At 30.5% G+C, this 24,917-nt stretch overlaps 3 protein-coding genes across 3 annotated transcripts; all 3 read left to right on the plus strand.

Moving 5' to 3' along the window:
- The first annotated feature begins 62 nt into the window (after nucleotides 1–62).
- LOC126676310 (iron-sulfur cluster co-chaperone protein HscB homolog) lies at nucleotides 63–3,048 on the plus strand. The gene is made up of 7 exons (XM_050370487.2): nucleotides 63–459; nucleotides 586–685; nucleotides 800–889; nucleotides 1,462–1,527; nucleotides 2,066–2,134; nucleotides 2,349–2,490; nucleotides 2,825–3,048. Exons 1-6 carry the CDS (start codon nucleotides 119–121, stop codon nucleotides 2,484–2,486), a joined length of 804 nt encoding a protein of 267 aa, XP_050226444.1. The 5' UTR covers nucleotides 63–118; the 3' UTR covers nucleotides 2,487–2,490; nucleotides 2,825–3,048.
- A 4,946-nt stretch (nucleotides 3,049–7,994) lies between these two features.
- On the plus strand, nucleotides 7,995–11,565 carry LOC126676148 (putative pentatricopeptide repeat-containing protein At5g06400, mitochondrial). Its single transcript, XM_050370289.2, has one exon. It carries the CDS (start codon nucleotides 8,276–8,278, stop codon nucleotides 11,429–11,431), a length of 3,156 nt encoding a protein of 1,051 aa, XP_050226246.1. The 5' UTR covers nucleotides 7,995–8,275; the 3' UTR covers nucleotides 11,432–11,565.
- Nucleotides 11,566–22,285: 10,720 nt separating this feature from the next.
- Nucleotides 22,286–23,921, plus strand: LOC126677159 (fra a 1-associated protein). The gene is made up of 2 exons (XM_050371648.1): nucleotides 22,286–22,637; nucleotides 23,381–23,921. The coding sequence occupies exons 1-2, from the start codon at nucleotides 22,423–22,425 to the stop codon at nucleotides 23,739–23,741; spliced, it is 576 nt and encodes a 191-aa protein (XP_050227605.1). The 5' UTR covers nucleotides 22,286–22,422; the 3' UTR covers nucleotides 23,742–23,921.
- The last annotated feature ends 996 nt before the right edge of the window (nucleotides 23,922–24,917 follow it).

The raw sequence follows: 24,917 nt of genomic DNA on the forward strand, positions 1-24,917 counted from the left end.
CTGGAGGGATCAAATATATTTAAAATAACTTTAAATATTAAAACTATTCACCCAAAAAAAAAAAGCAATTGCTACTGGTGTCTTCTCCAACAGTACAGAAAGCCAAAAAAAGGGAAAAATGTTGACAAAAAAGAAGCAGCTATGGGCACCGTTTCTCTCTACAGTACTCCAGCGCAGAACTTTTCATTCAACGGCGCGTCGTTTCTTACCACAAATCCACTCCTATTCCTCGTCTGCTATCACGAATTCAAGATGCTCTAAAAACCATCACTTTCTCGAGAATCCTCTAAATTATTTTTCTCGGAAAAATTTCTTCTCCTCCGAACCGTCCGGATATACTCATAGTTGCTGGAACTGCAATGCGCAGCCACAACAGCAATCTCTGTTTCTGGTTTGCGAGTCCTGCCGAGCTATACAGCCGGTTGATCAATCTATTGATTACTTTCAGATTCTCGGACTGTAAGTCTGTAACATTCACTCTGTTTTTTAATTTATTTTATAGTAATTGTGAGCTTTTGATTAGGTTATTCATGTATTTCGATTGTTTTTCGGTTTGAAATCGAATAATAATAAAAATTAAAGCAGGGAGAAGAAATATGAAATAAAAGAGGGTGAGAATTTGGAGAGGAAGTACAAAGATTGGCAGAAATTACTGCATCCTGATTTAGTTCATTCTAAATCTCAGGTTTTATTTTGTTTATCTGTTTGATCAAATTTATGTTAACTTAATTCGTTTGTTTGGATTCAATTTAGGTGTTGATTGATTGTGTTTTTATTTTGTTATAAATGTTGCTTGTAGAAAGAGAGAGAGTTTGCTGCTGAACAGTCTGCTCGCGTTATTGATGCTTATAGAACGCTTTCAAATCCTCGCTTAAGGGCAATTTACATTGTAATCTTTTCTTACTTTTATGTTTGTCTATTCTATTCTGTTTCTGTGATTTGTTTTTTAATGTCTGCCTTTTGAATTGTATATTTGAATTTTTCGGCCTTGTTCTTGACCTAATCGTGTGCAAGAATTCAAATCGGAAATGAATTTGTGCAAAAGTATGTCACTTTCAATTCTATATGTGCCATTGTCTTCTTTAAGTTGAAATAATTGAATTTTATCAACCATTATCAAATAGGATTCCATTCCATTACATTTTAGCATTTATTTACACTCTACGTATATGCTAGGTATAGCAGCCTCATATTCCAGCTCTTCAGATACTTATTTTCTTTTTAATTTTGTTTTTGCAAGCAAATTCTGATCATGTCTAGACATTGTCGGTATGGATTTTTTTATATTTTTTTTCTTTTTATGCTGCTGCATGTTTTGAAAAATGATTTTGGAATTTACTACAAAGATAAGAATATTCCTTTATATGTATTATTTTGCTTTTCTGTACCTTCCTCTGAAATTTCACTTTATATAGCTATTTTTAAAAACATTTATGAGATTGATTCTTCTGTTTGTTACAGCTAAAGCTTGAAGGAGTAGATGTTAATGAAGAAGAAACAATTTCTGAACCACATTTGCTAGCTGAGGTGAGTCATAAGAGTTTAATGTGGTATACACCCAAATACAATTGACATATCCCAAATACAATTTACAAATTACATATACTGAATTTTTAGTTGTTTTCTATATTACAGCATCTTTCAACTTCTTGCTTCTCTAAAACACTTGACCTTCATAGATTTGAATACTTTCGGTTCTTATTTCTTGTTCGTGCTTTCTTTCATTAAATACACATAAGTAGGTTTCCAATAATTTGTTTTAAAAATGTGCTGCAGTAGTTGAAAATATGGCTTTTCTACTGGCTTGATCTACTTTTTTCTTGTCAAAATTCATTGCTTTTGTATTTGTTGGCCCTTTTTTCAGAAAAAAAACCATATTTTATTCATTTTTGAGTCTGAAATTCGCCTTTGTTGTGTTTTTTGAACTTTCATTGAACATTTAGCATGCATGAGTGCAGCGAGTTTCTAGGCTGAATATTTCACCATTTTCCTTTCTTAAATTCAAAGAAGGATTTCTTCGAGAAAAAAAAGAATTGTATAATTTATTTATGTTCTGAATCTGCAGATTATGGAAATTAGAGAAGCAGTTGAGGAGGCACCCGACTCAAAGGCTTTAAGTGCGATTCAATCTCTGGTATAACTCTTTCTCGGAGCATATGCTGCAATTATGAAAATAGACAAGGCAAAACTGAGCATTAGATGATTGAAAGTAGTTATAGATATCAAAGAAAGGCCTCAATTTCTTTATGACTGTATGATTACTGTAGTTACCACTTAACAGGTTGCATTTGCAATTTTTTGTTTTTCCTTTAACTTGTATGAACATGCTTTGATTTTTGCTTATGTAGATGAGAGAAAAGTTGCTAAACTGGTCTAATTCATTCGGAAATGCTTTTGAAAGGCGGAAATTTGAAGATGCTATAGCCTGTATTCGTCGAATGACTTACTATGATCGTGTGAATGAAGAAATTGTGAAGCGGCTTTAGAAAGGTACTCTCTTCAACATCTATGCATTCATGAGTATTAAAACTAAATTGAGTTATAAAAAGACATTGTGGAAGAAAGAGCTTGCAATATGTTTGTGCAATAATGTTCTCAAGAATAAATTCTTAACTTTTTCTGAGGTTATATCAGCTCAATCATTTTAAAGGAATCTAATCAAACTTCAGATGCTCTAAATGTGGTCAGGTTTTGCGACCTGATTTTACATTATCATAGAAGACAAGGGCATGTGAAGTTAGGAATATTTCTTGAACACTGTGGCCATGGAGTTAAATGGCCATTGCATAATGTAGCTTTCAACAAAAAAAATTGCATAATGCAGCGTTATTTATAGGGATTTAGAGGGGGCATTACGTTATCCGATGGATTTCAATCAAGATAATGGCTACAGTTGTGGTCGCGGCTGTATATAACCAAAACATATCATTAGCGGGCATAACGTTGCTTAACTGTCTGCCGAAGCGTAATTTTTTTTGTAAAGTACGTGGAATTAACATATTTTTAAAGAATTAAAATGAAATTTAATTATCATTATTCTTATCTTTATGCCAATGATTTCAATATTTTGTGAAGAAAATTGATACACTTAGATATATTTTTGGGCTGTTTTTCCACTTATGCTCGATCTAAAAAAATGCCACAAGAAAACTTGAAAATACGAATAATGAATCGTACTTTGGACTTAAAAAAGAAACAAAAACTACACCATTTTTCCAATAATAATTTTAAATCTAGATGTATATTTTAGTTTGCAACACTAAATTATAACTTCTATAAATATACGGTTTGATTTTTCCACTTCTGCAAAAAATTTGTTAAATTTGTGCTAATATATACACCATTTATCGATGTCTAATTGCCACCGAATCTCGCAACGAGTTGCGCCTCACTTTGTTTAACATGTTAATACCCTTCACATGTAAACTCTTGCACCCAAAATCACAGGAAAATTCAAAAACCGTCACTGTCTTTTAATTTCTATCACCATTTTTCGACAACTTTTAATGGCAAAAGATAGTTGCTTCTATAACTTTTGAGACTGTTGGTTCTATTTTTGGAGTTATTTCAGCAATTTGGTCGAATCTTTTATCCAAGATTGGTATTATCGCTTGGACGATGCCGGATGATATACAAGCTTTTGTTCTCAATGGATGGATTTGGCGAACTCAAAATATAAACTTTTTTGGGCAACAATTTGGTTTTATGGTATTTGGGAGATGAAAGGTAAGAAACAAGATGGTTTTTCGCAATGAAGTTTCGAGTTACAATGATTTGATTTTTCTTTGTATCAATAAGGGGGTGATTCATTATAGATATTACAATCCGCATTTTTTGTTTGGTGGTAACGATGTATTCCGATGCCTAGATTTCTTTATGAGGCTCTAGTGCTCGTTTTATTTTGTGCTAATATAATTACCATTTATCTGGAAAAAAAAAACTACTCATAAATAATCAAATCTAGTTGTCCATTTTTTTAATTGATTTTTATTTATAAATCTATTGTTCTACGATTGTAATACACAAAACTTAAATCTAATAATATGTTCCGAGGTGGATAAGGAAATTTTAGTTGTGAATGAAAGTGTTTTAGTTGAGTTGTAATGGTGAGATGAAGTTTTTGTCACTATTCACGGTTAGGGATTAAACAGAAAAAGATGATAGAATGGATGAGCTAAAAATAAAGAGGAAATTAGGCCCAGCACGTTGGATACCCATTTTAATACCAAAAATACGGCCTGGCCATTCCTTCCTCATTAAAACGGTAAAAGTTCAATGTGTTTGAATATTAAACTTTTTTCTCTCAATATTACCATTAATTAACTTTATTAATACAGTTCATCTGATCTTTCTAAATTTTCTTCCTCTGCCATCTGTTTTCACTTTTCCGGCTCGGCTCGCTGGTGGTTGCCCAAAAAGAAAGCTCGTTTCAAGATCAGTGAAAGCCGATCTTTAGTTTCTGCGTTTCATGGTCCTGTCTTTAATCTTCCGTGTCTTGATGAGCGCTCCTCTTTCCACCAATCTCTGCCAGCGCGGAAAGACAACGAAGTTCAGCTGGTACATGGATTTTATCATTTTGTAGTTCTTAGGATTATCTCATTAGACATGATCTTAAAGAGTGCCCATAAAAAATAATATTGTAAAGAAGAGCTGGCGTATTCTATAACTACATGAATTAGTTGTTGCATTTTATCTGTTTGTTAAAATGTCTCTGTGAAAAAGTTTTGTAATTTGGTACTTAAAAAGTCTTACCCAGTTCACAAGTTTTACTTCCACATACTAATCAATAATTATTTTACAATTATTTTATCAAATATGTTTTCAGTTTCAAGGTTGCCCTTCAAGAAAATGCAAGAAAAGGACAAATTTGGTTGTTTGAGTATGACACTAGACCATAATCTTCATTTGTAACTTATCAATTATTGAATTTCGTAAACATTGAATCTTGTAAATATTTATGATAGGAACATTTTGTGTAGAGGCTTTATCATTAGATCGAGCATGTTGCAGCAATAACTTCAATTAGTTCTATTCTCTTATATTTAATCGTGTAAAATTTATAATAAGCAATGTTCATATGGTTTTCTGTCATTATACAGATTCTCACTATACTTTCTTGTGTTCATGATGACTAGGCCAGTATAAAGCATTGTATAGCAGCACACATTTTGCAAATATCTAAGAAATTTAAGTTTCTCACTTCTCATTTGCTCTTATGCTCACAACTTGTTACTTTTCAAACCATTAATTGTTGATTTTGTGGTTTACTTGATGTGTAAATTAGGGTTCATGTTGATTGTAATTAATTGTTGCAATTGATTTGGTTTAATTTGTGAGTTGGTTATTTAATTTGATTTGGTTTTCTTGCAGATCCTAGTTGAGCAATTTGAGTCATAGTTGAAATGCTACTTCCAACATTTATATTTTTGGTGATTTTGCAGTATTGGAAGCAACATCTTGTACCAAATTAAGAAGAAGAAAGAGAACAAAAGCACAAGTAGCATTAAGCTTTGGTGGTAGAGAAGTTGTAACCACCCCATTCTACAATTTATAAAATATTCATTAAAAACTAACATTTATATGACTCAATTCTGTACAAATAATGAAGGCTTCTGTAATTTTTTTATTTCATGAAATAGTTGAAAATCCAACGACTTGTTAAACTTGTTTTTAAAAAATCCATAGCAAATACCGGTTTGTTGTTGTTTCACTACTGGTTTACTATTGGTTGACTATCGGTTTATTATCGGTTGACTGACAGTTTACTATTTGTTAACTACCGGTTTACTATTGGTTCACTACCGGTTTATTATTTTACTATGGTTGACTACCGGTTTATTATTTTACTATTGGTTGATTACCGGTTTACTATTTTACTATTGGTTGACCACCGGTTTAATGACTACCGGTTTACTATTGGTTCACTACCAATTTGCTATTGGTTGACTACCGGTTTAATATCGATTGACTACCGGTTTACTATTGGTTCACTACCAATTTGCTATTGGTTGACTACCAGTTTACTATTATTTGACTAACGGTTGACTAAAGGCATTGGTTGACTATTATTATACTAAAAAATAATTATTATTAGTTTACTATCGGTTCACTATTGATTTACTATCAGTATTTTAAAAAATTAATAGTCCATTTTTAATCTAATATTAATAATAAATTAACTATATTTTTTAGTAAAACAATAGTAAATTGTTAATAAACGGTTAGTAAATTACCTTATCTTTTAGTAAACGGATAGTAAAATGTTAGTAAACGGATAATAAATTAATTATACTTTATATTAATAAATTAACTTTATCTTTTAGTAAAACGATATTAAATTGTTAGTAAAAGGTTAGTAAATTAATTTATCTTTTAGTGAACGAATAGTGAACTGCTAATAAACGGATTATAAATTAACTATATTTTATAGTAAATTAAAAAATAGACCGATAATTAATTAATATTTGTTTTTTAATAAGCTAAAATTAAAACTACGATAAACACATTGAAATTTTATGGTAAATTAAATTCAAAAAATTAAAATTTAATTTCAAATTATTTAAACAAATGCACCCAACCAACAACTTACAACCAAACTTGACCTTTCCTATTTATACATGCAACTCTTCCTTAATTTTTACATCTATTATTAACCACCATTAGATTTCACAGCACAAACACTTCTTACAGACTCCATTTAACCCATTTCTTCTACTTCACCGGACACAGCTTCTTCTTCAGCCACTGCTACTAACTCCGACACTTGTAACAATAATAAATAATAAAAAAGAACCTCGTGAATAACGGCGAGAAGATTGGCAATGACTTTGGTGTTGGCAATGGTGTTCTTAGCCCTTTTTTGTTAAGACTGATTTTCAGAAACATGTCTAATGGAGTCGGAGTAGAACTTTCTTCGTCTTTCACCGCTATTTTTGTTCGATCTGAAGAAACATAAACATCGTTCATCTGAAACTAAGAAAAGACATTGAATAACTGCCGCACCCATTTCTTCCTATCAAACCCACAGACCCAATCGCTATTTTTTCTTCAAAAATCAATAAAATCAAAATCAAATCATTAAAAATCTAAAATAATATCTTAATATAAAAAACACCCAGAAAGTTTTGATAGAATAAGATTGATCACATAACATTCTCAAAGTTTTCATAGTTTTGAATTGGAAAAGTTCTGTCAACATGTGTTCTGTTATTGTAAAACAGTATTTTTCAATTTATGAAACTTAATTATAAAAGAAAGATGGGTCAACCCGTATGGTATCAACTTGGTTTGGTCAAACTGTATATCTGAGATTAATTAGCCACCGTATGGGTAAATGTGATTTTTTCTCAAAAATAAAATAGTCCATTGTCCGCATACATTACATATTGCTGAAAAGCTCAATTTGGTCATCAAAATGTCACTTGACATCTACTTCAGTTTCTAAACTCTGAAATTAGATGAATTACATACTTATTTATTTTTTACCTTTAAAATTTAATTATGTAAACTAAAATTAGAATCCTAAACTATAATATATTATGATATAACTTAAATTATACTAATAATATATTTAAAAAATAACAAAATATACATGCAATGTTTTATAAAATATTTAAATACACTAAAATTAGAACAAATTAGTAAAATATAAAAATTAAAAATATACTAAAATTATACAAACAGTATACTCATAATTTATTAAAATATACTATAATTAAACTTACAGTATTATACATATCAATTTATATAAAACTAAAAATATACATATATCAATATTACACTTATAATTTATTAATAACCTTCTGATTCTTAATAGAATAATACACTTATCAAATATTTTTATATTTCATTAACAATAATATCAAAATGTAGTGAAATTATACCGATAGTAAACTCGTACCGTTTCATTTGGCATTTTTAATTTTCAAGTCAATTTGGATTTTTTGAAAGAAAAAAAAAAACTCAACCTCTATTTTTGCAAATACTATCATAAATTTGATATATTTGTAAAAACCCCTTAAAAATAAAATAAAAAAAACATAAACAAAAAGCCAATTTGAAAATAGATTTGAACTAAAAAAAGATGTTTTCAAAAAAGAAAAGAAAAAGGGATTCAGTCATTTCAGGCGCAAAAATATAAAAGGAACGACAAGCCGTTTCATTGAAGAAGAAAAAAACGACTTCAATTTGGCGGGAAAGGATTAAGCCGCGAAGCTGTTGATATTGGTTGGTTTGTGCTGCTTGTGAAACGCTCAATCTTGCATTTATTAAGCTAATGAAGCATATAATTAGGTTTCAGTTCTTCACTTCAAACTCAAACTTCAAGCTTTATAATTCTCAGCTCTCCGTCCACCGGAGTTTCCACCGTTCCCGTAAGCAAACCCGAAAACGCATATTACAGGGCCCATCGGAAACTGCCACAAATTCACTCTTTACGGAAATTACGGAGATATTGGGAGCTGATAGTCTCATCCCAGATAAACACTCAGATGGGTTTCTAATATCCAAAGAAAATCATTGGAGTAATGTGGCATTGAAGAATCACACACAAGGTGTTTGTGAAAATGCCGAGCTGAATAATTTCTTGCAGGAGAAGGAGATTTTGTCGGGTCTCGATGAAAATCGGAGGGGGGATTTGGATGAAATTGATGTTAGTCCTATAGTTCATGAAATTACTGCCATAGTTCGTGCGGGAAACGGAATTTTGTTAATGGAGGAGAGGTTAGACAGTCTGGGGTTTCGGTTAGAACCGGAGGTTGTTGAGAAGGTATTGAAGAGATGCTTTAAAGTGCCTCATTTAGCTTTTAGGTTTTTCAATTGGGCTAAGGGGAAAAATGGGTTTTGTCACACAACTGAGACTTACAATACCATGTTGTATATAGCTGGGGAAGCGAAAGAATTCGAGGTGCTGGATGATTTGGTGGAGGAAATGGAGAAGAATTTGTGTGAAAAGGATATTAAAACGTGGAGCATTCTTATCTCGCAGTTTGGGAAGGCAAAGTTGATTGGTAAAGCATTGTTGTTCTTTGAGAAGATGAAGAAATCTGGGTTTGAACTTGATGAGAGAATTTATAAAATAATGGTGCATTCTCTTTGCAATGCTGGAAAGGGTGAGGTCGCGTTTGAAATTTACAAGGAGATGATACAGAAGGACATGAGACTGAGTTTGAGTCTGTATAAGCTGTTGCTTAATAGCATCGCGAATTCAGGAAAGGTTGGCGCTGTCCACTTGGTGGCAGATGATATGGTTAGGCTTTCACAGATTCCGGAACGTGATGTTCATCTTTGTGTGCTGAAGAGTTTTTGTGTTGCTGGGAAAATTAGTGAGGCTCTAGCACTAATTCGTGACCTCAAGAATAAAAATGTATTAGTTGACTATGAATTTCTTGAGATCTTGGTGAAAGGACTGTGCCGGGCTGATAGGATTGTAGATGCTTTGGAAATTGTTGAAATTATGAAGAAGAGAGATCTTGTTGATGAAAAGATTTATGGGATTATCATAAATGGGTACTTGAGGAAGAAAGAATTTTCAAAAGCAATTGAGCTATTTCAAAGCATGAAAGAATTAGGACATCAGCCAATGACTTCCACTTATACAGAATTAATGCAACATCTGTTCAGTTTAAACCAATATCGCGAAAGCTTTGAGCTGTTCAACGAGATGCTGGAAAGAGGAGTTAAGGTTGACAGTGTGGCGTTTGCAACCGTTGTTGCAGCTCATGTTCGCCAAAACCATATATCAGAAGCATGGGAAGTGTTCGACAAGATGGAGGATAAGGGAGTTATTAATCCTACTTGGAAGTTTTATTTCATTTTCACTAAAGAGCTTTGCAAAATTTTAAGAACAGATGAGGTTATGAAGGTTTTGTACAAAATGCAGGCCTCCAAGATATACATTGATAACAAAATATTCGAGTTGGCGATATTTTATATGGAGAAAAAGGGAGAGATGGAAAACGTCCACAAAGTAAAGCAGATGCAAAGGATGTGCACACTTCATTCCCTACAAGATGGGGCATCAGAGGTGGAACGGAACCACTATCAGCCCGATCAAGGAAGGAATGATTGTCGCTTAACAGAACCACATTCGGAGACCTGCAATGAGATAAATTCAGAGCAAGGATGGGTAGAGCTTCACCAGGTGAAGCCAGATTCAAAGAGTTATAACGACGAGGATTTACAAGAAATTTGCAAGATATTATCTTCGTCAAAGGATTGGTCCATTATGCGAGAAGCTCTTGAGAAATGCACTGTCCAGTTCACACCTGCACTGGTGGTGGAGATTTTGCGAAATTGCAGTATCCACGGAAAAGCCGCGTTAAACTTTTTTTCATGGGTGGGAAGTCGATCTGGTTATCGCCACACTGCAGAAACATACAGCGCGGCTATGAAAATTTCAGGACGCGGGAAGGATTTCAAGCACATGAGGAGTCTTTTCTACGAAATGAGAAGAAAAGGCTGCTTAATAACACCAGACACTTGGGCTATCATGATAATGCAATATGGTCGAATAGGTCTAACAGAGATCGCTTTAAAGATTTTCTATGAGATGAAAGATAATGGATGCGCACCAAATGACAGTACATACAAATATTTGCTCGTAAGTCTTTGTGGGAAGAAAGGCAGAAAAGTCGAAGAAGCCATAAGTATATTCCATGAGATGATTCTTGCAGGACATGTCCCCGACAGAGAAGTGGTAGAAACTTATCTCAGTTGTCTCTGTGAAGCTGGTAAAGTATCAGAAGCTAAAAAGAGCGCAGATACTCTTCGAAAAATTGGTTATACCATTCCCCTTAGTTATTCCTTACACGTTAGGGCACTTTGTCGAGCAGGAAAGTTGGACGAAGCTTTAAAATTGCTCGACGAAGTTGAGGAAGAGCGATCTACCTTAGATCAATACACATACGGAACACTTGTTCACGGGCTACTACGAAACGGACGACAAGAAGAGGCATTAGCTAAAATAGATTCAATGAAAAACGCAGGCATCGATCCAACTGTCCATGTCTATACATCCTTAATAGTTCATTTCTTCAAGGAGAAGCAAACCGAAAAAGCTGTCGAAATATTCGAGCAAATGCAACGAAAGGGGTGTGAACCGACAATCGTTACGTATTCAGCATTGATTCGTGGATACATGAACACGGAGAAATTTGATGATGCTTGGAATGTGTTTAATCATCTGAAAATCAAAGGACCAAAACCTGATTTCATGACTTACTCTATGTTCATTAGTTGTCTATGTAAGGCAGGGAAATCTGAAGAAGCATTGCAGGTTTTATCAGAAATGATGGATGATGGGATTGTTCCTAGTACTATAAACTTTAGAACTTTGTTCTTTGGGTTAAACAGAGAAGGTAAAAATGATTTAGCTAAGACTGTTCTGCAACAAAAGATAGCTTTAAGAAGTAGACGCATGTTCTTGACATAATTTTATTTTTCTGCCCATTTTTTTCTTGTATATATAAATTTGAGTAAATTACTCTAACATCCCTTAGATATAACACACTTTATACTTTTGTCCATGTTGTTTGAAAATTAAATAGTTATTTTTATTTCCGTTAATATTTTATTCATTCTGTTAATTTTTAGTATTAGTCAACTAAGTCATAAATTTAATTAGAATTCAATTTGGTACTTAAACTTTTTTTTTTTGACATATATATTTAATGAATTAATTTTATTTATTATTTTCATTATTTTAATATTCTTTAATTTATATTCCTTTTTTTATTTTTCTTATTCTTTTCTTTAATTTTCTTTCTTCAAATTGAGAAAAATTGAAAACAACAAATTAAATTTTAAAAACATTAATAAAAAAAATGTAAATTGAATTAACTAAGTTATTAGATTTTATAAAAATATAATGAATATTTATATTTGGGCCAAATGTTGTAAAAAGGCCAAACCTTTCACAAAATTTTCATAAAAATCCTGACCTTTCAATTTTGTCAATTTTGGCCAAAAACTGATTATTTGGTTTCACAAAAGTCCAGACCTTTCAATTTTGTCGATTTTGGCCAAAAATGAATTATTTGGTTTCACAAAAGTCCTGACCTTTCAATATTTGGCATGCCACATAGGCGCCACATAGGTGTCACATAGGCAAATTGAAATCAAATTGAGAGTTGGCCACAATTGAAACCAAATAATTTGTTTTGGCCAAAATCGACAAAATTGAAAGATCGGGACTTTTGTGAAACTTTTATGAAAGGTTTGGCCTTTTTACAACATTTGGTCTTATATTTATGTTAGAAATAAGTTTAGGAACTATATTAAAATTTAACTATATTAACTAAGTTCTTTACTAACACTGAAAATAAATGAATTATTAACTAAAATAGAAGACTATATCATTTGAATTTTAAACGAAAGAATGAAATTGTAAATTACAAATTACAATAAATATCAAAAGTGTTAGAATACTCTATCTTATAAATATAATTATGATCCTCTCAAATTAATTGAACGTATTATAACTATTAGGAAGAGTGTACATTAATGATTATGTTTAATCAACTTGATAAGATTTTGATTTATGTACAAAAATATTATTGTTGTTCACATGGTATTCTCAAAATCCAAAAAACAAACCAGATAGGCCATCAATATATGGTTTCATCAGACAGATTTATAAATACGATCAATTTATTCAAAAAATATGAATTAGTTTTATAAAAGAAGAACTAATGTACTAATTAATGCTAATATTTTTTTGGCTAATTGCTAATTTTATGATATTTATATGAAATTAAAATTTTATAATCTATTTTTAAACTTGTCAGTTTTGTCATTGATTTTTATATAATTCTATTATTGTTTTAAAATTTGGTGATTTTGAGCTCACACAACTAATGTTGAACATAGTAAAAAAAATATGCGTTTTATTGCCACAATAGCTGGAAATTACTGAATTGTAAAGCAATTATATAGTTATAGAAAATAAATTTGATCATGGCGTAGCCAGAAATTGAGATTAAATGGGGTAAAATTAAAAAAAATAATATAATATATAATAAAATTAAAAGTAAGAGAATTAATGAGTAATTATAGTCTACATAACATTGACAATTTAAAAAACTTGCTTGAACCCCCTCTTATTTACCTAGTGTTTACCAAGTGGCTAAGCCACTCCATGAATGAAATTAGAGAAAATTAGGAAAAATACTCTCTTTTTGAAAATAATATGATTTCCTACCTCAATAAGCAAAAGATAAAAAAAATACCTCATCCTTTTAATATATTTATTTTTTTACTCTAAGACATGTTTATATTATAATTATACCTACTCTTTATTATTATTTTATTCTAATCATATTTATTTTACTCTAAGCAACACCTGTCATTTTTCTTCTTTTTTTCTCTCTGCTTCTCTCTTTCTTCTCTCCTTCTCTCTTTCTTCTCTCTTTCCTCTTCTTCTCTGGTTCATTTTTCTTCACCATTTTTTTTCTTCTTTTATTTTTTTTTCTTCTCTATTTTTATTCTTTTTTTTTTCGTTGTTTCTCTGTCGCCCCGCCATTGTTTCGTCGTCCTTTCATATTTGATTTTAGCGATTTTTTTCTTAATTCGTGGTGATAAATACGATTTATTTTAATTTTCATATCTAAATAAATTAATCTTGAATTTTTTCAACTTTAGATCTAAAAATATGCATAAGAAACAATGTTATGATGAAAATAATGAGTTTCTGCATAAAAAACGATTTTTGCAAAAAAAACAGCATCTGATTATCATATAATTATCACTGCATTATCATATCATTATCATAAAACTGAAGAGAAATAAAATTTTTATAAAAAAAACGTCTGATTATCATATGATTATCACGTTGTTATCATAACATTATTATATAACACAACAGTATGATAAATAGATGATAATGAAGTATGATAAGGTTATGATAATTGGATGATAACGTACGTGAAAATATAATTACAAAAAAATTCATGATATCAGAGATAATCAGATGATAATTAAATAATGCAGTTATGATAATAGTATGATAATATGATATCTATATGAAAAAAAATACATAAACATTATGATAACGAGATAATAATGTGAAGATAATAGTATGATAAGATTCTTATTGATAATAAAATAATAATAGTATGATAATGTGATACTTGCTTGAAAAAAAATTATAGAAAATTATGATAACAATCTGCTATATATGATACTAATAATGGCATGATAATAAGATGACAATGCAATATGATAAATTGATAATTATATGATAGGTGAAATTGTAATAATCATGTGATAATGTAATATTGTGATAATCATATGATAATATGATACAATACAATAATGAAGTATGATAAGATTATGATAATTGGATGATAACGTACGTGAAAATATACTTACAAAATCCAGTCATGATATCAGTGATAACCAGATGATAATTAAATAATAAAGTTATGATAATATGATACCTATATAGAAAAATTACATAAAAATTATGATAACTAGATGATAATGAAGTATGATAAGGTTATGATAATTGGATGATACCGTACGTGAAAATATAATTACAAAAAAAATTATGATATCAGTGATAACCAGATGATAATTAAATAATAAAATTATGATAATAGTATGATAATATGATACATCTATGGGAAAAAATTACATAAAAATAATGATAACGAGATGATAATGTGAATTATGATAAGGTTCTTATTGATAATAAAATGATAATAGTATGATAATATGATACTTGCATGAAAAAAATTATAAAAAAATTATGATAATGAGATGATAATAATCTGCTACATACGATACTGATAATGGCATGATAATAAAATTAAAATGCAATATGATACATTGATAATTACATTTTAGGTGAAGCTGTGATAATCATATGATAATGTGATACAGTGATAATCATATGATAATGTGATACTGTACTTGTATCTTATATTATCCAGCAATATGATTACACTATCATATAATAATCTACTATATATGATACTCGTAATAACATGATAATAAGATGGAAAATGAAAATAAAATAGATTTTTGACATTCATTTAATTTTCTGATAAGCTTGCTTTAAAATTTAATATTCATAGAAAATGGAAATGAAATTTGTAATCTCCAGTTAATTTAAAGAACAAACAAAAAATTGAATGAACAAAAAAGAATTGAATGAACAAAAATAAATTGAATGAAAAATAGTTCTGCATAATTATGGAAGACCTAAAGAAAATTGAATGAATAAAAAAGAATTGAATGTAAAGTGAATGAATAAAAAAGAAGTGAATGAAAAATGGTTCTGCATAATATTATAAAATACCTGTACGCACGCAAAAAAAGAAAAAGAGAGAGAGAAAGAGAAAAAGAGAAAAAGAGAGATAGAAAGAGAGCATGTGTCATGTGTGTGCGTCACAGTAAAATAATAAATATTCAAAACTAAAGAGTAAAATCACAAAAAAGTCAAAACAGTGATGTATTTTTGCCATCTTTTACGTGTTGAGGTATAAAGTCCTATTATTTCTTTATTTTAGGTAAATTCCAAATTTTCTCATGAAATTATGGTAAAAGGCTCACTTTAGCCCATAAAATCAGAACAAAAAAATAAATAAGTTACTGAGATGGAAGTTAGCTCAATTATCACTCCGAGATTGTCCAAAGTGGTTCATGTTAAAACAACCGCTAACTTTGTTAGTTTTTTTTTTCGTCTAGACCCCTAGAAAAAATTTCAAAAACATATTTAATGTTTAAAATACTTACCAATTTTATATTTATAATTTTTTTTATCATTTTCACCTTTTTCTTTATTTATATATATAAAATTAAATAATATTTAAAATTAAAATATTTATTAAAATAATAAAAACTCAACTAAACATTTCGAAATCTAATTAAACACATCGAAATCGAATTAGACAAATTGAAATTTAATTAAACCAATTTAAATTTAATTAAATCTAATTAAATCAACTAAAATAAAAATAAAAAATTTCATAAAGCACCACCGATTTTTTTTCCGAATCTATTTCGATTTTTTATTCCCGCCTTCTACCCACCGCCACAAATTTTTTCCGGCAGCCGTGGAGAAATTTTTTCCTAACGGCCACATTATCATTTAGACGGAAGAAGCTAACGCTGGTGCGATGTGAACCATTTTAGTCAATTTTAGGGGCCAAAGTGAGTCATCTTCGATTTTAAGGTCTTATTAATTCTCTCGGTCTGATTTCAGGGATCAAAGTGAGCCTTTTGCCATGAAATTATTAAAAGGGATATTGAAGTTAGAGAGAGAATTCTTAAAAGTTGGTAGAGACTTGCAAACTCTAGAAATCTCCCAAAACGACATCTCTGTTGTGTCGCTCACTACTAACTGCTACGTGTCAAATGCTGAATATTTTTCAGGCTTAATACATCTGCGTGCCCCTGCACTTTTCTGTTTTTGCACATAAGGTCCCTGCACTAAAGTACCCCATTATTAAATCCCTGCACTTTAACTTCCATCATTACAAGGTCCCTCTGTTAAGGTTCTGTTAGCGCGTGCAGTACACGCGCCGTTAAAGAGACTAGTATTCAATTTTGTAGTTTGATATATACAAATAAGGTCCCTGCACTTTTAATTTATACAAATAAGGTCCCTACACTTTAATTTTATGTAAACAAAGTTCTTGTAATTGTTTTCATATAAAAATTTATTTTAATATATATATTTTAAAAATATATAATTTTTAATTAATAATATAAGATGTTAATGCAATTTAATTAAATTTTTATAATGTTTAAATTAACAATAAAAATATTATTATTTTTTATTTTTCATTAGAAATGGAAGCAGTCAGCTTTGTTTTGTAAGTTTATATAACACACTCAAATTCAAAATTGACATATATGAGGATCGACGTCTGATTACTTGTTTTTGGAGAATACGTCTATTTACTTCTGTAAATGCGATGTTGTTATATATTATTTTAAAAAAATCATTGGTATAAAATATCATTTTAATAATTAATAAATAATATTAAAATTAGTTTTATTTATGTTAGTTAATATTTACTTTTAAAAAATAAAAAATCTAGTTCACTTTTATTTTTTAATATAATTAAAGAATTAATTAATTTTATTTTTATTTAAAGCTAAATAATTTATAATTTAAAGATTTAATAAAATTATATTAACGGTCATTTTATCAAAATAAATATGATTTAAGTATTAGAGTACATTTCGTGAATGAGGCCCTTACTCAAGAAATATTTAACATTAGTTTAAAAAAAATTAAAGGTAACATAAAAAATTATTAAGAAATTAGAAATTCATTCAGACTTCCGCTTGATATGTCTCCTTTAAAAATGGAAGTAGATAGCTCGAACTTGTAAGTTTATATAACATACTCAACTTCGAATTTGACATATATCAAGATCAACGTCCGTTTACACCTCTAAGTGCGATGTTATCATATTATTTAAAAAATAAAATTTATCGGTATAGAATATTATTTTAATTATTTAATAAAAAATATTAAAATTCGTTTTATTTCTCTAAGTTAATGCTCATTTGTTAAAAAAATTAAATTCACTTTTATTTTCAACATAATAAAATAAAGAAATAAATTATATTTTTTTTATTTATAGATGAATAATAATACATTAAACATTCAGTAAGAATGAATGAAATTTTCAATAAAATAATAGCTAAAAGATACTCCCTCCTTTTTTTTTAGTTGTCACTTTAGACAAATGCATTTTTTTTATTAATAGTTGTCTTTTTAGGAATTCAAGATAATATTAGCTATTATCTTCCAAATTTATCCTTCCCCTAATAAATGACTCTATGACCCAATTTACATAAACATTTATTATATAATAGGGTTATATGAGTATTTACTCGGGTCAAGCACACAAATCACCCAAATAGCCCCTTTCTTTTTATAATTACATTAGCTAATAAATAAATGCAGAAATCTCTCACAAAAAAAATGGTTTTCATAAATGCCTCAAAACCTAAAATAAGCTAATTTAGTATTTAAATAAGACAAGTATACCCCCTTCTTCCTAAACACGCAGCCAAATCTTCACATCACCTTCTTCTTTCCTTCAGGTCATCAAACAGCCGGTAACACAACATCTTTCGTCAGTGGCTTCTTCGGAATCACAAGCATCTGAAGATTCTAACCGCCGACTAACCTAAAATCGTAGAAATCCAAACCTTCACTCAGCTAAAGTCGCCGGTGGAATAGCGCCGCTTCCGCGGCACTCGAGCTTATCAGAGTCGCAATCGACAGTAAGACACGAGAATTTACCGTAGGGATCTCGAGAACAGTGACCAAGACGGTAGAATGGAAATGGATCTTAATTTTTCAAGTTTGAGAGTGAAGGCGGTGGTAGGAGGCAGTGAGGACTGAGGAGGTAGTGCCGAAGAGGATGTCAAGCCAGACGGTGTAACGGCATTTGTTGATGAATTTGAAAGAAATTGAACTAACAACTGTAAGTTAATGAGAAATTAGTGATTAAAGATTAAAGATTGATCGATAGAGTTTACTTGAGAGATGTGAATTGATGGATAGGAAAATGAAGAGGGTGAAAGAGAGGAGGAGACTATTCATTGTTTGAGTGAGTAAATGAAGAATTGCATTTTTCAATAAAAAATGAAAAATTGCATTCAGAAAAATTGAATTTGGTTCGTCTTTTCATTTTTGTTTTTACAAGAAAAAGAGGCAATTGCCTATAAGAAGTTTAAGAACAGTATTTATATTATGAGAAATTCTCAATAAATCGATGCCCTATCCATTGAAACAGAGAGTTAAGTGGAGCTTGATGGCATAATTATAATGGGGTATGAGAATCCCCCTTCATATCTTCTCCTCGTGCAATCACATTTTCATTGGTGTTAGTGCATTCTTCCATCATTTTCATATAAATAACTTTCCAGCAAATTAAGATTAGGGTTAATGCGTTCATCTGTAAATGGCCAGTAATGACTTCTTTATTTATTGTATGTCTTGAAGAGTCCAAAGAAGGTTGGACTTAATTTACAATTTTTTTACCTTTTAACTTTTATAATAGTTTTGGATGGTACATTTTTCTTCGGTTGAGACACAAATAAAATAAAATGCATTTACTTTTCCTACCCAAATTTAAATTACTACGCAGTAAAATTAGTATCTAAATCACGAGAAATTTTTAGTTGACATTTAGTTGATTTTTTATTAATATTTGATTGATCTTTAAAATTTGGTAAAATTAAAAAAATAAGAGCTTCAACATAATGCGAATCGTCAAAACAGTCGATACTTTTCAATATTCAGGAGGGGGGAAATGGTTAGTTTTGAGATGTGTCGCGAAATACAAATAAAAAGTCTTTTTTTTGACGTTTGGTTGATTTTTGGTTGATTTATGGTTAATTTTCGGTTGACATTTAGTTTATTTTTTAAATTTAGCGAAATTACAAAAGAAAAGTAATTACGAGAAATTCATAACCAAACCCTTATCAGAAATTTTAGTTAACTAAATTATATTATTGATATTCAGTTGACATTGAATTGATTTTTGGTTGACATTCGGTTGATCTATAGTTTACATTTGTTGATCTTCTGTTGACATTTGGTTGATCTTTAAAATTTAATAAAATTATAAAGTAAAAGCTTCAACATAAAGAGAACTCGTCAAAATAGTTGATACTTGTCAACATTAAAGAGGGGGAAATGGTTAGTTTTGAAATATGTCGCGAAAGACAAAAGAAAAGTCATTCTTTTGACATTTGGTTGATTTATGCTTAATTTTCGGCTGACATTTAGTTTATCATTTAAATTTAGCGAAATTACAAAATAAAAGTAATTACGAGAAAAAAAAAACCAAACCCTTATCAGAAATTTAATTAAATTATATTATCGATATTCAGTTGACATTCAGTTGATTTTTGGTTGACATACGGTTTATCTTTAATTTATATTTGGTTGATCTTCTGTTGACTTTTGGTTGATCTTTAAAATTTAGTAAAATTATAAAGAAAGAGCTTCAACATAAAGTGAACTCGTCAAAACAGTCGAAATCGACGCTTGTCAATATTAAGGAGGAAAACTATGGTAACCGTGGTTTTGAATGTGTCGCAAAAGATAAATGAAAAGTCAATTTTTTAATATTTTATTAACATTTGGTTGATAATTAGTTAATTTCAGTTGATTTTTAGTTGATTTCCGGTTGACATTTATTTTATCTTTGATAAAAAAAACTCATTTTTTAAAGTTAGTTTAAAATTAGTTTTTTACTTAAAGTTTTAAAAAAGAAAATAAAAAAAGGTAAATTTTTTATTAATTAAGTATAAATATTTAATAATCAAGAAGTTGACTTGGTGTTTATTTAGGGTTGATAATAAGCTATTAATCTTTAAAAAACATATTATAATGTAATATGCATTTGCATGAGTAATTCTTCGTCTTATCTCTAATGTTATTGTTCTGATAGGTTTTTGCTATCAGAACCATAAATAGCTCATTTGGCCATTCAGAAACAGAAGAAATCAAAGCAAACAAACTTTTTAGATTAAAATTATGTCAAATTTGAATGCATGTTTAATAGAAGAAAATTGATATTAAAATGAGAGAATGAACAAAAATTAAGTGAGAATGACTGGATTGGAATGCATGATGTTAAGCTTTTAAGAGCATCTTAACTGCTGAACTGATTGTATTTAGAAATGATTTAAACATGAATATTTTAATTGCCCTGTCATCTTGCATCTAAGCTTTTATGCCCACAAATGACCACAGCACACATACATATAGTGACCATCAAGAATTGCTGGACCAGTTGAGCATGCTAGAGGATAATGCTAAACCCTCTAATAGCTCAAGGAAATTACAAGAGTAATTTCTTGATGTTCATTTGCTTGTCATGCTTGACAGATTAGCCAATAAACAAGTATGTTCATCGATGATAAGTAACAACATATATAGCAAATAATAAAAAGGCCCTCGCTCAAAAATGCAAGACATGAATGACAAATAAATTGACAAATATTGATTCATTGAGGAATAAACGCAAACACATAGGCATACAGTTCCACAAACCCATCACATAGAACTTGAAGATATTATTAGAATGATCCAACACCATTTTCATGGTTGAAAAAAAATCAAATTATAATATTTATCAAATTTGTGAGTTTTAAATTTACAATTAACAACTCATAAAATAAACAAAAATGATAATTCAAGCCACTTTCAATTCCTAATTTAAATTATAGTATTCAAATCCATAAAATCGATAACTCACCAACCTTTTCCATCACAATTGAAGAGAAATCAACTCACTGCTTTCGTTATCTTAACAAAAGAGAACTCCAATCTTTTCTTCACTGTCGCAATACAAAAAATTCGATCTCCGCTTTGCCACATCATTGTCTCTGCAATATTTTAACTTCTTAAATCTATTGTCGAGATCTACTGTAGTTGAAGAAATCACAATAAATTTGAGGCTTGTCTTTTGAGAAAATGCAAACAACGACCGTTCTCCATTTTTTGGGATGTAACACATCTAATCGAGTCGGCATAATCGAGAAGTTCGATTGAGATTAGACAGAGGGTTATCGGTTGAAATTGAGGATTGCGGCGGTCATCGGTGCTCGTTGGAGTACAAGTAGAAGTTATAGGCGGTCGTCGGAGCATATGACAGTGGTTGCGATGATAGATATTGAATGTTGGTTAGTGTGTTAGTGGGTAGTTAGGGGTAAAATAGTGATAAAAAATAAATGATGTATAACTGAAAAGTATTAATGACAAAAGGGGGAATTCTGCATTTTTTAATTTAATGAGTCACGAATGTATACATTCTACGTATTTGAGATATATGATGTAATTTCCTCTATTTACTCCCATAATTTAAGACAAAAACTCCATTTTTTTAATATGTGCAACTTTTGCTAAATGAACAACTAAAAAAAATGGAGGGAGTATAATTTTTGAATTATTATTATTTAAATATGTTAAATTCATACCCTTTAAAAATATTAGTTTTAATATTTTATACTTAAATTTTATTTTATTAAACTAAAAATTAATATATATTTATACATAATCTCAACATTTAAAAGTGCAGGGACGTAACATTAAAAAATTAAAAGTGCAGGGATCTAAAATTAAGAAAACTGAAAGTGCGTTAACGGCGTCAATACTCGCCTTAATAGAGGGACCTGGGGATGTTGGAAGTTAAAGTGCAGGGATTTAATGATGGATATTTTAGTGCAGGGACCTTACGTGTAAAAACAGAAAAGTGCAGGGACACGCAGATGTATTAAGCCTATTTTTCACAATGACCATCGTGCAAGTCAGGTGATGAAATGAAAAGAAACGTATTGCCCAAACAAGAAACGCCGAGAAAATCCAATCGAGAGAAATCTAAGCTTGTTTGTTTATTATTAAAATCAAATTAGTGAAGCAGAAACCAAAAATCAAGAAAGAAAATGGGATGGGTGTGGAGAAACGACGACGAAGAAGAGTCCAATTCATCATCCAGTGAAATCACCGAATTCAACAGTACTCAAAACCCTAATTTCAGTTCAGCATGCTCCACCAGGAAAGTGGTGAAGTCAAATTGCAGAACGGAGGAGGTGGAGCCTGGAAAGTTCGTTAGGAAGTGCGAAAAAACCGAGGAGGTGCTCAGGGAATGCCTTGGAAAGTAAATCCTCATTCTTTTTTTTTGGTGTGTGTTTGGTTCTTAGGAAAATTTGTGAATTGGATTTGTTTACGCAATCAATTAGGGGTTACTGAAATTTTATGTCATTGATAAAGTTCAGCATGCATTACTTGCGCTGTGTCGTGTGTGTGTGACTAGTCCATGAGTATACGTTATGCTAATCATAATGTTGATCAAAATAAGTGGTGTTGGTTTTTCAATTGTTTTTAAATTTTATTCTTGGTTTGAGTTTAGTTAATGTGGAATCCAGATGTTCTTACAGTAAACTATGGGTAACTGTAGTATCTTCAATTAATAGGGAAAATTGGACATTTGGAAACTTAACACGCTAAACGGCTTTATTTTAAGATTTCCTATGTTAAAAGTGAAGTTTCCGGCACATATTTGAAACAGGGAACGTTGATTGAATGAAGTGCCTTTGCTGACTAGATTCGACCAAATACTAAAAAATAATTAAGAACATTATTAGTATATGAATTTTCTTGGCATTTGTTCTTGGTTTGAGCTAAGTTATTGTGAAATAAAAGGTTGAAGAGTTTATTACAGGTTAGTTTCTGATCACTATGTTGTACGGAAACAGAAAGGCCGAAACGAGATGCCAAAATGTAGGATTATCCAAGTTTTCATGCAATATAGTCTGATCATAATGTTGACTATACAAATATCATTTTTTTTTCTTTTGCATTACTTCATAAGCTTAATAAATATTTGGTTGCTTAAAACAGACCCGTTGAAGTGCTGAAGTCCAACAAGGAGTATACTGAAGATGATGTGACGGACCTGGTAGTTAAAGGGTCTTCCACACTGGGCGAGCTTGACGAGTCACCATTTGGCTTTCCTGGACTTCAAAATGATATGGAAGGCATTGAACGTCACTTCCTTGGTGGCATTAGCCGTTTCTTTGAAGCAGCTGAACAGATGAGGAGTAGCATTTTCGATACATTTGGGGAGGTATACAAGGAGAATCCATCATCGATGAGGAGCGGAATACCCATTGAAGATTATCCTCGAAAGGAGACCCCTTCTAAATACAGTGAGTCTGAAACAGGAAATATTGATCTTTCTGGTTTGGCGAAGGATGTCTGAAGCAGGTTGCTAAGAGCTGCCCTACTAGACATTTACCATGCCTATCCTTTTGTATAAATAGTCTTTTACCTTAGAATCCGAAGGTAGTCCCAGAACATCGAACCACAAATTTGATTCAAGTCATTTCAGGTGTGATCTTGGTGTTTTCTCTTAAGGTCAGTGGACACTTTTGGTGCTTAACTTTATCTTTTTGTGATTTTCATGCTGGAAGATGTTACGTTGGATAGATTATGTTTTTGTTGCATACCTCCTGGGTTTCTACTAATAGCACTAGTATGAAGACCTCATATATGTAGCTCTAGACTATGAAGCACCGATACTTCTCGAAGGTGCTGTATGCAATGGGGGGCATGGAGGGCACTATGGGACACAAAAATAAGTGTCCATACATCCCTTGAAAGGAAGGGACATGCTGGGAGTCTTAAGCGTTTAAGACTTGTTCTAGGAGTTAATTTTAATGAATTAAACTTATTCTACTTATATTAAATGAATCATGAATATTTTTTACATATGTATATTTATTATATGTTTATATTATTTACTTGTCGTGTCCCAGCCGTATCTTTATATCATTTTTTTTAAATGTGTCCGTAACTGCACCCACTCCCATGCCCGTATCGGTGCTTCATAGGTTCTAAATGGTAGATGGAAACAGAAACCAAGTTTAGGTTACCTACGAGTATTTGTATGGATTCCAAGTATTTTCCATAAATATGTTGAATTATGTGTGAATTGATGACTATAGTTTGATTAAGGTAAAGTATTTAGGACATTCATAGTTTAACCTTCGATTGAGACAATTTTTGAAAAAAGAGGATATTGGAAGATGATGAAACGGTTCCAAAATGGAGCTGTTGGAAGAGCTTCTGATTCTAACAATTTCAACAGCTCAGTAACAGTAATAGTTGAATCAAAGAGGTCTTTTGGCTTCTTTTCTCCTTTAATTTTTCTAGTAAATTATTTTTACATATTTTTTGAGAAATATTATTAGTTAAAGGCTGATGATGTGATAGTGCTCCTCAATCAAATAGTAATAAATAAACAAATGGGGTTGCCATGATGCTTTTAAGAAAAAAAAATAACCTATTGCATGTTATTGAGGTTAAATATAGTTACTGAAATATATATCTTTTACAAAACGGTTATCGGTGATGTTTCATTTATCATATGTTGATA

The sequence above is a fragment of the Mercurialis annua genome, linkage group LG4 (genome assembly GCF_937616625.2).
Source record: "Mercurialis annua linkage group LG4, ddMerAnnu1.2, whole genome shotgun sequence".
Taxonomy (NCBI): domain Eukaryota; kingdom Viridiplantae; phylum Streptophyta; class Magnoliopsida; order Malpighiales; family Euphorbiaceae; genus Mercurialis; species Mercurialis annua.

Coding starts and splice junctions, on each gene's coding strand:
- LOC126676310 (XM_050370487.2), top strand. CDS start 119: ATGTTGACAAAAAAGAAGCAGCTATGGGCACCGTTTCTCTCTACAGTA. Junction 686..799: donor TAGTTCATTCTAAATCTCAG/GTTTTATTTTGT, acceptor TGTTGCTTGTAG/AAAGAGAGAGAGTTTGCTGC. Junction 1,528..2,065: donor AACCACATTTGCTAGCTGAG/GTGAGTCATAAG, acceptor CTGAATCTGCAG/ATTATGGAAATTAGAGAAGC.
- LOC126676148 (XM_050370289.2), top strand. CDS start 8,276: ATGAAGCATATAATTAGGTTTCAGTTCTTCACTTCAAACTCAAACTTC.
- LOC126677159 (XM_050371648.1), top strand. CDS start 22,423: ATGGGATGGGTGTGGAGAAACGACGACGAAGAAGAGTCCAATTCATCA. Junction 22,638..23,380: donor CTCAGGGAATGCCTTGGAAA/GTAAATCCTCAT, acceptor TGCTTAAAACAG/ACCCGTTGAAGTGCTGAAGT.